This window comes from Notechis scutatus, chromosome 1, assembly GCF_049901735.1.
Source record: "Notechis scutatus isolate UNSWTSFEM ecotype Mainland chromosome 1, rNotScu1.2, whole genome shotgun sequence".
NCBI lineage: Eukaryota > Metazoa > Chordata > Lepidosauria > Squamata > Elapidae > Notechis > Notechis scutatus.
The window spans coordinates 325660337-325677059 of record NC_142009.1 but is presented as its reverse complement, the minus strand read 5'-3'; the positions used below and the strand labels follow the sequence as shown (position 1 = coordinate 325677059).

Below are 16723 nucleotides of genomic sequence, written 5' to 3'. Positions count from 1 at the left end.
AAGTGGCTTTTTTAAGGAGGGGGAGGGGGTATCTGTCTAATTTTGAATGGTCACTAAGCAAACGGCTGTAAGTCAAGAACTACCTGTAATGGAAGAACAACATAGCCATTTAACCATCTCAACAGTGAATCTGAGGAAATCAGGCACAAATTGTTTTTCCATAAATAAAAGAAGTGAGCAACTGGGCCTCATGTGCTCCAGGTATACCAGCAAAACATCTGCATTCCCTAGAGAAACTCATGGCATCTGCAAACACCCAGAGACAGAAATAGTTTGCAAGTTTGTGTGTTTCAGGTTGCCAGATCGGGCATTTTTTCCCCCTCCTGCAGTTTCCTGCATGTGTGACTGGGCAGTGAGTGGCATTGTCAGGAAGAGGTACAGCTCATCAAACTGAACTGCCCACTGGAAGGTAGAGATTAGGTTTCCAGGTAGCAGACCAGAGCTGGGATCGCCTTACAGCCTTGCTGTTCCACCTGCAACATCAATAATTTAATCGAGGCCATCGTCCCCTTTGTTCAAACACCTGGGCATCTCAATGCTGCGGAAGTCTGGAAAGCACTGCAAGAAAGACAACGCAGAGCAGCAGAAGGGGTCCCCCATGGCCCAGGAGACTGGAGGCTCTCAGCCCTCTGCAGTAGGGGGAAGATGTGCTCCGGGCCAGAACGGCGCAGTTCCAAGACCACCTCACCCGCCACCCCGGGTGCGGCCTCGACTCATCTTCCACACCCAGCTGGCCCACGGGAGCCCCACCGCCAAGATTGAGGGGTTCACCAATGTTAAGGAGCTCTATGCCAAAATTGCAGAGGTCTTTGATATCTCCTCAACAGAGGTAAGGACGGGGCCATTTATTGTGCTGGAAGCATTGAAGGAAGGGGCTAGGCTCTCAGCCTTTCAGCCAAGTGGGTGGCCTGGTCCTTTTGCCCTGAGAGGATTCACCAAAGTATTAGGCAAGGAGGCCAGGCTCAAATGCCCATGATGCGTAGTTAGATGTTCAGTGTGGCTGTATTGTAGTCTACATTACTCTGTTACTAGAAGGGAGGGAGGGAGGGAGGGAAGAAGGAAGGAAGGAAAATGGGAAGAGGAAGGAAGGAAGGAGGAAAGAAGGGGGGGAGGGAGGAAGGAAATGGGGAGGGAGGAGGGAGGGAGGGAAGGCAGGAAGGAAAGGGAGAAGGAAGGAAGGAAAATGGAAAGGGGGGGGAGAAGGAAGGAAGGAAGGAAGGAAGGAAGGAAGGTGCACAGAACTGTGTGCTGATGCAAAAAGCATCCCATTAAGAATATACAGTGATAAGATGAAATGTTCAGCATCTTGCCAGAAGAGAGAGGAATTTTTGTGTAGATATTCTGAAAAATACCTCCAGCATCACACATAAGAAACAACAAAGAAGCCAAGGGAAAAAGACCATGAAATAGCTCAGGATAACAAAACAAGAAGAGAAAATACAAAGGATTAATGGTCAGGTTCCAGGACCAAGAAGGGACTGGGAATGAGAAGGCATGAAGGGGCAACTGAAGAGCTTTCACTGCAGCTGGAAGCAGACTAAAAGCTGGGTTAGCAATGTTTGGGCCTATGAAAACCTCAGCTATGGGTAAAAGAAGAGTAAGAAGTTAATGAGTAATTTGAGCTGGAAAGCTCAGTTCCCACATGGCTTACAGTCTATGGCAGGAAAGGATGGGAGATAAGGAGGACAGAAACAAGCATAACTAGGGAAGAATAATCTCAGATATAGGTTCACTTATGCAGGGGGGAGACTTTTCCAGTCCAGTGTGAAGATGCCTGCATAAACTCCATATTTTCCTCCCCATTTTAATCTTACCACTTCTTCTAAAAGCAATAGGCAAGGAGATGGCTCCAAAGGGCTTTGCCTTCAGATTTCCTGACCTTTTGACTTCTTCCACAGAGACATTTTCCCTATATAAAATATAAATGCATTTTACACCTCTCTCCAGATCCTATTCTGCACTTTAAACACCCACAAGGTAGATATGCAGAAACTGCTGGGCGGCCAGATTGGTTTGGAGGACTTCATTTTTGCTCACGTCCGCGGTGATACCAAGGAGGTGGAGGTCACCAAAACAGAGGATGCTCTGGGACTTACCATCACAGATAATGGGGCTGGCTATGCTTTCATCAAGGTAGGTCTTCGGGAACAGGGTAAAAGACTGACATGCTGATTTGCAATAGCCATGTTTCTACCTGCAAATATCTCACTCATAAGCCAGATCTTGAGTTGCGTGTGAAAGCTTTGCATAATAGAATCATTGACTGAGATGGGCAGCCATAGAAATTGAATAAATATAGACTGTAGTTCAATAAATAAACTATAACATGGCCTCATTATTAGCTGGTTTGTGGCATTTGGGGCCAATTGAAGGTCTGGGCCAGCATTTCTCAATGTTGGCAAGGAGGAATGATACATGCAACATGAGGCAATTTTTATGGGGACTGGATGAATTAGACAAGATGGGCAGCACCCAAATCTAATAAATAAATTATTCCAGAGGATTCACCATGTCAATAAAATCCATTTTTGTTTTCTGCCCATTAGATTCTGTCCCCATTTTCCTCTCAGTGTTCATGTTGCATTTATCACACCTGTCCTCTAAAGAGTCCAAACTGGTTTAGGTGGTTTCCACAACTCACTCCAATCCTATTCTCTCCATGCAATAGATTATGCCAATCTCCCTTTCACTGGGGCTCTCCAAATACATGGGACTCTGAATGCCAGAATTCCAACTCAGCATGGGTTTTATAGTGTGACATGCTGAGAAGGCACCAAGTTGGGGGAAAATAGTTAAGCTGAGAGAAAGTTAGAGAGTGTAGCCAAAGTCATCTAAATTTGAATCCCAATTTATCACATTGCAGCCAGTTGATTGTTACTGGTTGCGGGGAGGTCTCTGTGAATTCTGAGAGTTGAAGTCCACAAATCTTCAAGTTGCCAAGGTTGAGAAATGCTGGTCCACAGTTTCAAGACTTATATTGCATGATATTTCTCAGTGTTCAATAGCTCATGTGCATGTCACATAAATAAAACTAAAGCACGAACAAAATTTCAGCCCTCCCCAATTTGTATGATTCACGTAAGTCTTCTTTCCTCCACTAACAAACTGGGAACAGGGAAAATAATTTCCTAGAAAGGCAAAAAAAAAAAAAGGAAGGAAGGAAGGAAGGAACATAATTGTACCTTTTCCTCATTATTTCTTAATAGTTTCTCCCTCATCATTTCTTAATAGTTTCTCATTCAACTATTATGCAGGTCCAACCCTTCTTACAGAGGTGTCTACAATATATGGTCAAACAATCAAGATGGCAGCCACAATGGCACAATCAAAGTTTTGCCTATTTAAAAAAATAAGTGGAACCTTGATTATGCTGCTGCAGCTGCCATTTTGAGATTTTTACCATACCCTGTCCAGTGTTTCTCAACCTTAGCAAGTTGAAGATATCTGGACTTCAACTCCCAAAATTCCTCAGCTAGCATGCTCACTGAGGAATTCTGAGAGTTGAAGTCCAGACATCTTCAAATTGCTAAAGAGAAAAATTGCTACTCCTGTCTCACTTTTCATGATCAGTCTCATTAGGCCATAAATAGAATTATTCTCTTTCTAACCTTTCCCGTTTTTTCTACTTCCCCACTTTATAGCGTATTAAAGAAGGTAGCATAATGAACCGCGTTCCAGCAGTCTCTGTGGGGGACAGCATTGAAGCCATTAATGACCAAACCATTGTTGGATGCCGCCACTACGAAGTTGCCAAGATGTTACGCGAGATGCCCCAGGCACAGCCATTTACTTTGCGCTTGGTGCAGCCTAAACGAGCTTTTGGTAAGTGGATATTTGAGCACTGAGGAGAGGCCGGACCACAGAGTCTCACCATAAGCCTAGCACCACAGCCCAGCATCATTGAGGAACAGCCAGTTGGTCACTTTAAAGTACCTTCCAATATTTCTTGAGCTAGCAAAAATAAATGCATAAAATATTGTTTTTCTCTCTTGATGGTCAAGGCCTTCTCAGCTTCATTGAGAACAAGTGGTATTGTCCTTATAATTTTTGTATGGAAGAAGCTAAGGAAATGATTTGTGGATTCTCCTGGTTGCTTTTTCCTTCCTGCTGAGCATTTCTGCCAGAAACGAAAACAATTTTTGGAGGCTAAAACATATGAAGAGCAGTTGCAGGAACTGGGTATGTCTAGTCTAATGAAAAGAAGGACTAGGGGAGACGTGATAGCAGTGTTCCAATATCTCAGGGGCTGCCCCAAAGAAGAGGGAGTCAAGCTATTCTCCAAAGCACCTGAGGGCAGGACAAGTAGCAATGGATGGAAACTAATCATGGGGAGAAGCAACCTAGAACTAAGGAGAAATTTCCTGACAGTTAGAACAATTAATCAGTGGAACAAATTACCTCCAGAAATTGTGAATGCTCCAACACTGGAAGTTTTAAAAAATATGTTGGATAACCATTTGTCTGAAGTGGTATATGTTTTTCTGCCTAGGCAGGGGGTTGGACTAGAAGACTTTCCAACTCTGTTATTCTATTCTATTCTAATTACCAATCCCTCTCTTTAATGCATGGTTGATCCCAATGTTGATGGGTTTGTTGAACAGCAAGTTTAGTCACTTGTAAAATTGTCCAATAGATGTGAGGTACAGAGAGAGAGTCTTCAGCTTCTTCTTACAACCTTCTCCGTATCTGCAGCCTTTCTCCAGGTTCTTTTGGACATGGGTTAAGCACCCTCTCAAAAGAGCATCAGATCCATGTTCAGAAAGAGGCCAATCGCTGACACAAGCCATAAAGGAGGGATTATAATCATGCTTACTCTTGCTTTGTCTTGGACTTTTGCTGATTGGCTGGGCTGACAGGTTTGGAAGAGTTATACAGAATGAATTATGCAATAATAAACCTGTAGATTTGGAAAGGACCCCAGGGATCATTTAGTTCCGTGATGGCGAACCTATGGCACCCATGCTGGAAGTGGCACGCAGAGCCACTTCTGCTGGCATGTGAGAGGCCGCCCGGAAGAGCCCCACTGCGCATGCGTGTGGGTTGCCCACCTGACAGCTGATTGTTGGGTATCTGGTGCACATGCGCAGGGGATGGGGGGTGCAGGCAGGGGTGGGATTCTACCAGTTTGCACCTATTCGCTAGAACCAGTTGTTAACATTCTAAGCAGTTCGGAGAACCAGGTGTTAGAAGAAATTCCCGGCCTAATCCTGTAAGGAAGGCAGGAAGGAAACATTCTGGTGTTGTTTACAGAAACTGCCTCTCTGTTAACCTTTATTACATTCTTGGCAGGACTAGACTTCCTGTCTCAGGAACTTCTCTGGAATTTTTTCCCTCTCCTTTGCTGGTACTTTGGTTGTATGGAGTGACCATTGAAAAAAGTGATTTAAGACCGTTTTTCACACTTCCGACTGTTGCAGCATCCCCACAGTCATGAGAGGCCAGGCGAGGAGATGCGTGCCTCGATGTGAATGATGTTAAGTTGGCCACGCCCAGCCAGTAACATGACTACTAAGCCATGTCCACCCAATCACATGACCACCAAGCTATGCCCACCAACTAAGCCACGCCCACAGAACTGGTTGTTAAAAAAATTGAATCCACCCCTGGGTGCAGGAGACACACATGCATGTGCAGAGATGTGCGGGGCGCATGGGGGGTTATCGTGCGCATGCACAGAGATGCGCAGTGTGCGGGGGGGTCGCTTGCACATGCGTAGGGGGCGTGGGGCCCCCACGCACGCATTGCCTTCTGGGTGCTGGCATGCGAGCATGCGCAATTTTCGGCACAGGAGCCCAAAAAGGTTAGCCACCACTGATCTAGTTCAGCCCTCTGCAACCAACCTGCAAGAAAACCAATCAAATCTCCTGTGAAGGGCTTTCTTAAAAACCTTCAGAGATGGAGAATCCACAGTCTCTATAGATAGATAGACCACCTGTTTTGGAGATAGCTTGTCAGAAGGTCCCAAAAGGTGATCCTGTGACATCATGAATACATGCCAGTTGCCAAGCATCTGAATTTTGATCACGTCACCATGGGGATGTTGCAATGGCTGTAAGTGTGAAAAACAGTCATAAGTCACTTTTTTTCAGTGGTGTTGTAACTTTGAACAGTCACTAAAGGAATGGTTGTAGCCGAGGACTACCTGTACTCATCTTACTTAATCAGCAATTCTGTCTCAAAGACGTCAGTTGTAATGGTTGCCATTTTGCTTTTGGTCTCAAAGACGTCAGTTCATGATGCTAGTAGTTCTTATCTGTAGAATCCAAACTGTTTTTAAGTATCTGAATAACCCTCTTTTTCCCATGTTAATCTTGCTGTAATTTAAGATCTATTTCAGGGATTCTTTGCTATATAGCCCATCCCCAACAGTGGATAAATTGGTGAAAGCAAGGGACAGGGTCTTCTCTACAGTGGCACCAAGATTATGAAAAGCTCCCCCAAAGAGTTGACCCCTTGCATTGTTCGTTTGTTTAATTATTTGAGGCTGGAAATACTTTTTTTTTTTTTTTTTGCTTTAGTCTTCATTTTTATTTGCTGCTTTGATTTTTGTTGTTCGGAATTATTTTCTCCTTTATTCGTACGTTCTTTCGAACTTTGGATTTCCTTAAAATTGTTTAACTGTTCCAGATGATGTTATAAAAATCCAGTCTAGGTTAAAGCCTGTCCTGGCTTCTCTCTTCATTTTCCCTGGTTTTCATCTCCTCCTCCCTCCCTCCTTTTCTCTTCTTTTTATTTTTATCTAGCACACCAGGAAATCAGATCAAGGGTAGAAAATCACCCTTCTTGCCGTTTGGAAAACAGGTTGCTGTCTTATGGAAATTCTAAATATTATCAGCTCCCCAAGGAGCTTGAGCTAAGGAGCAGCTGACGTATATTGTAACCTTACGAAATGATAATCAGCAGAACTGTTTCACCGGCCATTTTGAAAGAATGTCACAGATGAGAACAGTTCCCAGATTGCATACCAGGAATTTTAACAAGGCATGCTACAGCCATGCAGTTCATTTAATTCAGCTTTGGTTAAAAATACGGCTTGGGATCTCAGACTGCTTCTAGGTTGAAGTCAATTCCCTGTTGCGACAAGCCAAAAAGAAAAAAAGAAAGAAAAGAAATCCTCTTGTTTTCATTTCTAATTTAGGCTGCTAAAATGAAAAGAGGTTGGCATGGGAATCTGGACTCCCCGAATATGGGCAGATAACCGCTTCCAAGAGCGACAGCCAACATGGTCCATAGTGTAGGATGCTCAGAGCTGTATGGTTAAAAGTTCTCCATTTCTGTGAGGAAAATGTGTACAGACATTAAAACTATTTGTCTAGTGACTGAAGCTACAATGACACTGAATAAAGTGATTTATGACTGGTTTTCACACAACTGTTGCAGCATGAGGTTCATAATGATCAAAATTCAGGCAACTTGGCAATTGGCATGTATTTATGTTTCAACTCTTTCACAGGGGACTGTTGTGTCCTCCTGATACCTCCATGCTCAATTTGGAATCCCTTCAGATTTGTCCTTGATTTTTTTGTGCATTTTTTTCCTTTTAGGGAGGAAAAGATTGACTAACCCAGAGCAAAGGTTGTCCAGGCAGGATATATAAAAATCAAAATGGTTGCTGTGACTGTGTGGTTGAAGCCCCATTCCTTTTTTATATGTATCACACATACAAAAGAACTTCACGTCGTAATGACCTCCCCAATGGAAGGTCCAGCTCATAGTGCTTTCTGAAACACCCTAGCGAGCCTCAGACTAATCCATCTATAAAATGTGACACAATGCCTTGATATAAGTTGCTATCTTTAAAAAAAAAAAAAAAGGCACTTTAAGAATTAAAGTCATTATTGTTCATTTTATAGTCAGCCAGATGTTTAGATGGGATTTTGCATTTTTGTCCATCTATTATTTTAGTCCTTTCCAAGGATCTGGGATGTTGTAGTTTGATGGTGTTAAAGGTATCTCATAGGCTGTAAGCCATTACAAGTAAAGCAGCCATTTGAAATTAACTGATGCTGAGTTTGTCAATGCTGGTGATGTTTAAGAGGTGTTCCAGATGTTTGGTGTTGTATATGACCAAATATGACCAAGGAGTGGAGTCGTCTAATACAGTGATCCCCAACCACGCGGCCCGGGTACCGGCATCAGCTGGGCCGCTGGCCGTGCCGGTCAACTGGGCGCCGCCATCTTTTCGATGACGAAAAGTGCTTCGGTGACCTCACGGAAAGTTTTCATCAAAAGAATCTGGCGCCTTAGTTTCGGTGAGCTTTTTGGTAGAAATGGCTTTCTGCACGAAAAGCTCACCGAGCGGCAAGCGCAGCCCATCGATCAAGGTTTTGATGAAAAGTGCTGGCGGTGAGCTTTCTACCTGGAAAAGCTCACCGAAAGCACTTTTTATCAAAAAGATGGCGGCGGCAACCGGGCCGCGAAGACTTGTTCGCGGACGGTACCAGTCCGCGGACCAAAAGGTTGGGGACCCCTGGTCTAATAGACACCACTCATTGGCCCAGCCACTGGCGGGAAAAACAAAGTCCCGTCAGTGGCTGAAGCTTTGGACAGCGCCGGCTATAAAAGCTGGCGCCTGCTGCAGAAGTGGCACTTTTTTATACCAACTTTGAAATAAACTCATCTTATAGTTCCCACTGTGTCCTGCCTCTCCTTTACACGCGTACCCATTGAACATTTGGGATGGCACCAAAGGTGCCTCTCACTATTTATTCTATTTTTGTTTCTTTTGCTACAGTCGTTTTATTCGCCAGTCTTTGAATTTTATTATTTTCTCCAGTTCTTTCTCTTCTCTTCTACTATCTCTAAGTACTGCCACATCCACTATCCAGATTGTTTTATCTTTTTTATCAACAATTGTTAAGTCTGGAGTATTATGTAGCAGGTGCTTGTCTGTTTGAATTCCAGAGCACTTTAGCTTCTTTTCTATTACTTTGTCTCTATTCTGGTGCCACCTTTGTATCATCATCATCTTCCTCCTCCTCCTCTTCCTCTTCCTCCTCCTCCTCATCTATCCCATTTCCTATCTTCAGTCATTCATTCAGTTTGACCCAATAATCCTACCATTGAACTTTTGTGTAAGGGCTTGAGAACTGCCTATGACTGTCTGTGCCACTTTCTAATCCACTTCTTCTCCATCCTTCCACTTGGTTCGTTCCCTATCTATATTTCCTACTTATTATTTATAAACATGTGTTTAATTTGAAAAAATAAAACTGCCAGACTGTAATTCTAATTCTGATCCTTGACATGTTAGCATTTAATATACATGTGTTTAATTGAAGGAGCAGTCGCCTAACTGATCTCAGAAGACTTCTTAGCAAATAACATGTGGATGGCTGCATCCCATAACTGGCCTTTTGTCGATGTGTCCATAACATGCTCCCCAAATTCCAGTTATGGCCAAAAGAAGTTATGGCCCAAAGGAATGGCATTCTTCTCCTAGTAGATGCCTTACAAGGTGTACTAATCAACTGCCTCTAGTCTTCAAGCCACCCCTTTTTCTATTTTACACAATTGTTTATGAACTTCAAGGGGTTCCAGCAAAAAAAAAGTGAATTCTGTAACTTTTTCGTTCTGTTGAAAGTTTGCTTGTGCTCAAACATCTTCTGTTATGTCCACTGTCTTTGAACCAGATGTTGAGTTCTTTATCTTCTTTTCTCCTCCCCTCTGTAGATATGATCAGCCAGAGGACACGAAGCAGCAAGAGCTCAAGTGATGGGAAAATAGGCAGTGGAAGGGAGACACTACGGCTGCGTGCAACAGGCACTGCCACCATAGAGCAGGCAGTGAGTATGCTCTGGGACAGGGATCGGATTAACCAGGTGCCCATATTCTCACATTACTGTATATAAGAAACTTGGTGGCTGGTTGGAAGTGAGCTGATTGTCTCAGGGCTAACCTCAGGAAAATACCTGTTAGATGCCTAGCCAGTTGTAACAGGAGAAGCCTCTGAAGGATCATGAGAAGGCACCAAATTTCATTGCTTCTGAACTTCTGTGCAGCCCACTGTTTCTCATCCTTGGTCGTTTGAAGATGTGTGGACTTCAACTCCCAAAATTCCCCAACCATCTTGGCTGTCTGGGGAATTCTGGGAGTTGAACTCCACATGTCTGAAAGTCGCCAAGGTTGAGAAACACTCCAAGAATTTCCTGTCAACCCTGGCATTTCAGTTCCATTTGATCTCCTTCCTTCTTTTCTTCACAGCCAAGTGAGTTTGAGGAGGAAGCTGCTGAAAAAATGGATGACTTATTGGAAAGCTACATGGGTATTCGTGACCTCGAATTGGGTGAGTAGGGAATGACACATGATATGATTGAAAAAAAAAATGTGAAGATTCCTTTCACCTTGCCCTCACTACTGCCTGGGTGGGACTTCCAGATTGGGAGACAGCCTGCCTCAGATTCCAGATTTGAGGAATTTTATTGTAGAATAGTGTTTCTCAACCTTGGCAACTTTAAAATGTGCGGACTTCAACTCCCAGAATTCTGAGAGTTGAAGTCTGCCATATCTTAAAGGTGCCAAGATTGAAAAAACACCGCCGTAGAGAAGGGTGCTGAATCTGGATAACTATTGAGGAAGATGGATTTTCAGTTTGATACAGCAGGACAATTCGTACATGTTTTCATGTGAAATGAAGCTAACAATTAAAGAGAGATAAAGAGAACTGTCTTAGACGGGGTTCTTTAGGTTCTGAAATTCCCTTAATCTTGTCTAAAACGATATCAGAAGTATGGCAAGTATCAACGTGGCACTATTGGATACCCATGTGCTTCCCATCTCCTCCATTGAATTTAAGGAGATGGAACTGGTGGACCGTCCACCAGATTGGTATCCCTTAGGCTTCTTGATTAAATTAATAATCAAACAAGGATCCTGGGTAATTATTGAATTAACTGAGTAGCGAGCATGCCACAAACCTTTATTTGCAGGAGTGCCTGTGGGATCCTTGGGCTCTCGCTGAGACGCTGAACAACACCCCACAGTATACTTTGTCTTCAACTGGGTGTCCCACCACAGGCCCAGCCCTCCCTAGCAGCCTTTTTATGAATGCACCCAGAACATGTCCAAATATGTCTTTGCTCCAAATGATGTTTTATCCCAGTGCTGCATCTTAACCTCAGGCTCATTTTCCGCAGCCTCGAGCATGGTGGAGATCACCAAAGAATGCCAGAGCCCTGAAGACTTTGCTCGCAGACTGGATTTGCTCCTGGGTGAATTTGCCTTCCCAGAAGAGTTTGTCTCAGAGGTGTGGACTGCAGTTTGCAAGAGCAGGGGAATCTCAGAGTAGTTTCAGGCAGGTGGGTTGGGCATTGAAGGCTGTTTCTTTTCTTTGCCACCCCGCTCACCCTTTCCCTCTTTTTCTCTGCTCTCCAAATTCTCCGTATCTTGCACACACTGACATCCACATCTGGGATTTCCATCCAGAATGAACACCCATGGCTCAAGGCTGACACCTTTGCAAAAAATTAACAGGGGTGACTTCAGACACATGCTCTTCTGTTGGGGTGGAAGGAACTTGCCTATATGGAGGGAACAGAGAGATACTACCATGTGGGTGGTTACTTCTAATTAGCATCTATATTAGATCTTCTTCCAGCAGTATCCCAAAATACAATTGTTACCCTGTAAGTCCACATTAATAAGCCAGGATGGCATCTTCTCTGGTTAAGATGTTTAAGTTGCACTCCTTATAATTGCAGAATAGATAGGAGAATGCTAGGAGACACACTGCTTCTTGGCTACCCACCACATTGCAATTTCAGGCTCCTATTAAATTTTTAGTCCAGTTTTGTAACTGGAAAGGATTTGAACCTTTCAGTGGTTTCGGCAGGGCCTAGTGAAGGAAGTCAAGAGGACAGCCACGATAATATGACTCATGCAACACCCTAACCCTAACCCATTAAAAATGGGGATTTCAATCCCACAGTTGCAACTACTGTCTTGATTTTTTAACCATTCCCTGAGGATACAGTTGATTTCTTATGTAATTTTTTTTAGTTGGTGCTTGATTTTTAAAAAGATAAATCTCTTCCAAAGACCAGTCTCTTGAGCATGGGTGTGAAACTCGCAGCATCACGTCGCCATCACGTGATGTATTGCGACAGTTTTTCCCTTCGCGGAGCTGGGGTGGCCAGCGCATGACGCATCCGGCCTGCGAGCCGCCAGTTGGACACCTCTGCTCTTGAGGAAAGCAAGGTTCCCCACCTACCTTTTGATGAATTTTGCCCAACATATAACATATACTGTTGTCATTTTCAAAACTCATTTGGAACAAAAGCAATCTTCACCCTGCATAGAAAATTTCAGTTGTTCCTAATTAGTTTCAAGAAGCCTCTAGAGAATAACTGGGCTATTCAGTCCAATCATTTTCCAGAATCGTTCATAGAGTTGGAATGGATAACCTCCTTTCACCATGCAGAGATGCCTTTCCAACTCATAGTTAATTAACTTCTGCTTGAATATATGCAAGCAAAGAGAGATCACCTTAGGATTCATTGTTAGTATTAATGGAAGAGAGTATTTGTAGCTCAGGGTTGAACTATGGTCATCCTTGTTGCTCTCTGAGCTTGGTTGTTTCCTTGCAAGAGTTTCATTGTTAGGATGTTTACCTCTATCTTAAATAAAAGAAATAGAAATGGCTCTATATCAGAGGTCTCATTCTCGCGGCCCGCGGGCCAATTGCGACCCACAGGACGATATCCTGTGGCCCCCACCGTGATATGAAAGTATAATATTAGTGTATAATATAAATATAAAGTATAATATTATGCGGCCCAGCCTCACCCAGACTCTGCCTCCAGCAGCCCCCAGGTAAATTGTGTTTGAGACCCCTGCTCTATATGTAAGTCTGCTTTTGGACTCAGTTTGTGGTCGTAAGTCAAGAACTAACCGTATTCCACTTGGTTATATGGAAGTGAGAAGGGTGTATTAGAAGACACCTAAAGTTGAAAGGAATATAGGTAGCTCCTGACTTATGACCACTACTGAACCCAAAATGTATGTTACTAAGCAAAACATTTTACAGGTAGTCCTCAACTTACAATAGTTCATTTAGTGACCGTTCAAAGTTACAACGGCACTGAAAAAAGTGACTTATGACCATTTTTCACACTTACGACCTTTCCAGCATCCCCTATGATCATGTGATCAAAATTCAGATGCTTGGCAACTGGTTCATATTTATGACCGTTGCTGTGTCCCAAGATCATGTGATCACTTTTTGCGACCTTCTGACAAGCAAAGCCAATGGGGAAGTCAGATTCACTTAACAACCAGGTTACTAATATACTGCAGTGATTCACTTAACAATGGAGGCAAGAAAGGTTATAAAATGGGGCCATTTTAACAAATGTCTCACTTGGCAACATAAATGTTTGGCTCAATTGTGGTCGTAAATCAAGGACTGCCTGTATGATCTTTCTTGCCACCGTTGTTAAGTGAATCACTGTAGTTTTTAAGGTAGTAACACAGTTGTTAAGTGAATCTGGCTTGTCCATTGACTTTGCTTGTCAGAATGTCACAAAAAGTGATCACATGACCCCAGGGCACTGCAACCGTCATAAATATGTCATGCCTCTGGTGGAGACTGACTCCGAGGGAGTGGAGGAACAGCCGACAGAGAGTGGAAGTGTGGCTCCGGAGATTGTGGAGGAGGCTGAGGAAGGGCAGAGGCCGGCTGGCCAGTCAGAGGAGGACCCAAGCCCATCCCTTCTCCATCCTAAGGCACGCAGGGAGGAGAGGATAAGGGAGAGACGTGGTCTATTCAGGAGGAGAGGGCCTTGATCCTCTTCATGGGCTGCAGCTGTGACAACTGAATAAGAGGACGGACATGCGTATGGGTGAGTGCTGGAAACAAAGCATGGAAATATCTCTAGTTTATGGTTCCTCTCTGAGTTTGGCGTCCTTCCCAGTGTGTGTTCTGTTATCTGTGGACGCCCTCCAGCTCTTGCCTGGTTTGTGTTGCTTTTTACTTTTTATAATTTAAAATGGCATTTCCTCCTTCTGGTAACTGCTCATGTGGGAGTTTTTTGTCTCCAGTCAAGGATATTTGGAACTTGGAAGCAAAGTGAAGGAATAAAAGGGGCTTCACCTGTTTTTTGTGACTGTATTTATTTTGTATCCCACCCTGGGTCATCACAAATATGTCTCATCCTCTGCCAGTTGCCGAGTATCTGAATGTTGATCACGTGTCCATGGGGATGCTGCAAAGATTGTTAAGTGTGAAAAAAGGGTCATAAGCTACTTTTTTCAATGCCATTCTAACTTCAAACAGTCACTAAATGAATGGTTGTAAGTCAAGGACTATCTTTATTTTGTCATATGAACATGTGGCAAGAATGAATGGGTTCGGAATGACTGAGGATTAGATACCAAGGGGAGCAATCAGGATATAAGAATCACATTGAAGTGGTTTAGTCATTTAATGATGAGTGAATGAATGAAGATGGAAGAATGAATCAAATTGAAGGACCCGAGAATTGGGTGATGAGCTGGCCTTGCTGAGATCCTCAAAAAAAGGGAGTTGAAAAAATTAAAGAAAAAAAAAGGTGGTGTATGAAGTGCTCTGGGAAAAAGGATGATTTGTGAGGATAGGAAGCAATTGACAAATAAAAATAAACAAATAAAAAGGTATGGAGGATGTGTTGTTGTAACACGTGTTGTTTTCACTATGTTTCCTTTTTCTCATCTTCTGCCATTACTTTTGTTGCTAAGCTATTTCATACTCCTTTTTTGTGCACAATATGTATAATCCTCTTACCCACTTCGACACGATAATTGTGTTTGTGTTTTATATGCAATTTTGTTTATGTCTGCCAGTTTGTTTTTTGAAATAATTAAAAATATTTTTAAAAACCGCTTCTTTTCCAGGATTTCATTAACGTACATCATGGAATGAGATTTGCTTAATTTTCCTCCGCTTGCAGACGTTTTATTACCCAACTAGGTAACATCATCAGTGCCCTAAATGAGACATCTACAAGCAAACAACCAAATTTAGGGAACACCACGGACTCCACAATCTACTTTATAAATGCAAGTCTAGCATTTTTTTCATAATAGCATTAAACCCATGGATATAAGGGGCCTATATAAGACCCGACAGTATTGGGAGAAAAGAACAAACCCTACTTTAAAACTGGAGCAACTAGTTCCTCAATTGTGACTAGCTAAGAGACAAACAACATGAAATCACAGCAGACAGAAGGAACTGTTGGGCCACATCCATGCCATGGTTCATGGGACATGTGGATGATGTAGCCTTTGAAAACTAGAGTTTTCAAATCATAATAACAAAACATTCATGTTTACTGTTTAAGCACTGTACAGCTGACTCTTTACAGTATTTGCAATTTATTATTAACACTGCTGGATACTTTTAAGTTCCTCTGCATCCTAGATGGAATTTATGAAGGATTCCAAAATATACCTGCCATTTATAACTCTCTGAATACTTCTGGACGCTTCTTTGACAGCTATTCTTTCTCCAAACTCCATTAAGAGGAGAGGGGAACCTGAAATAGCTTTACCTTGAAGCTTCTAAAGTTTCTTTTTCTGGGGTATATCATCCACATGCACCAAAATGTTTCCTTTAAGGCAGGGGTCCCCAACCACTGGGCCCCGGACCGGTACCGGTTCGTGGATCATTTTCTACCGGGCCACCAGTTTGCTGGGTGCCGCCATCTTGTTTCGACGAGAAAGTGCTTCCGGGTGAGCTTTTCCGGTTGGAAAGTGGCGTTTGGGTCCTGAAGGAATCCTCACGCCTTAGTTTCATCGAAGGGGGGGGGGGCGGCTTCGAACGAAGAGCCGCCCCGATGGCGGAGGAGATTAAGAAAGCACAAAAAAGCACAAAAAAGATACAAAGGAGGAGTTGAAGGTGGCGGGGAGAAGCGGGGGACGGCTGGCTGGCCGGTCGCTCAGCTCGCCTTGCCTTGTCATGCGTGCTGATGCCGGTACCGGGCCGCGGATCATTTTGTGATGCCGGTACCGGGCCGTGGCACAAAAAAGGTTGGGGGCCACTGCTTTAAGGTACAGAATGCAGGAGGGATCACCTCTTGTTCTTCTTTCCATCTCTATTTTGCTTTATTATGTTCATAAAGGGATTAGGCCTGGAATAGCCAAACGTTTACTCCCTACATGGCTGGCTGGGGAATTCTGGGAGTTGAAATTCATAAGCCTTAAAGTTGGCAAGTTTACACACCTCGATTTACAGCAGTGGTTCCCAAACTTTTTCAGTCCACCGCCCCCTTGGTGCTATAAACTCATCCTCAATGCCCCCTACCCAGGGGCGGGATTCAAATTTCTGTGGGCATGGCCTAATTTGAGGGTATGGTTTGCTGGTCACGTGACTGGGTGGGCGTGGCTTGCTGGTCACATGACTGGGTGGGCGTGGCTTGCTGGTCGCATGACTGGGTGGGCGTGGCTTGCTGGTCACGTGGCTGGGTGAGCATGATTTGGTGACTGGCAAACCAAATACAAGTGGTCCTCAATGGCCAGTTGCTTAGCAAGTGTTCTAATTTATGACTGACCTCCCCAGAACTTCTTGACTTGTTTTTGGAGTTTTGACGGCCATGCACACACATATACACATACTCCCTTCCAACCCTGCTGGAGCAGGTCATTGGACTAGAATTGGCAAAGCATCTCTGATTAGATTCTAGTAGTGAATAAAATCTAATCAGAGATGTTTTGCCGATTCTTGTTGATTTGTTTTATTTGTATTTCT

General features: G+C 43.5%; 1 protein-coding gene across 1 annotated transcript; it reads left to right on the top strand.

The window, feature by feature from the left end:
* The first annotated feature begins 276 nt into the window (after positions 1-276).
* On the top strand, positions 277-11469 carry GIPC3 (GIPC PDZ domain containing family member 3). The gene is made up of 6 exons (XM_026670826.2): positions 277-829; positions 1948-2133; positions 3642-3822; positions 9673-9785; positions 10204-10285; positions 11136-11469. Exons 1-6 carry the CDS (start codon positions 536-538, stop codon positions 11285-11287), a joined length of 1008 nt encoding a protein of 335 aa, XP_026526611.2. The 5' UTR covers positions 277-535; the 3' UTR covers positions 11288-11469.
* The last annotated feature ends 5254 nt before the right edge of the window (positions 11470-16723 follow it).

Excerpts from the sequence above, each read along its gene's own strand:
- GIPC3 (XM_026670826.2), top strand. The coding sequence starts at position 536 with ATGCTGCGGAAGTCTGGAAAGCACTGCAAGAAAGACAACGCAGAGCAG. Across the intron at positions 2,134-3,641 it reads CTGGCTATGCTTTCATCAAG|CGTATTAAAGAAGGTAGCAT; the intron begins GTAGGTCTTCGG and ends CCCACTTTATAG. Across the intron at positions 9,786-10,203 it reads CTGCCACCATAGAGCAGGCA|CCAAGTGAGTTTGAGGAGGA; the intron begins GTGAGTATGCTC and ends TTTTCTTCACAG.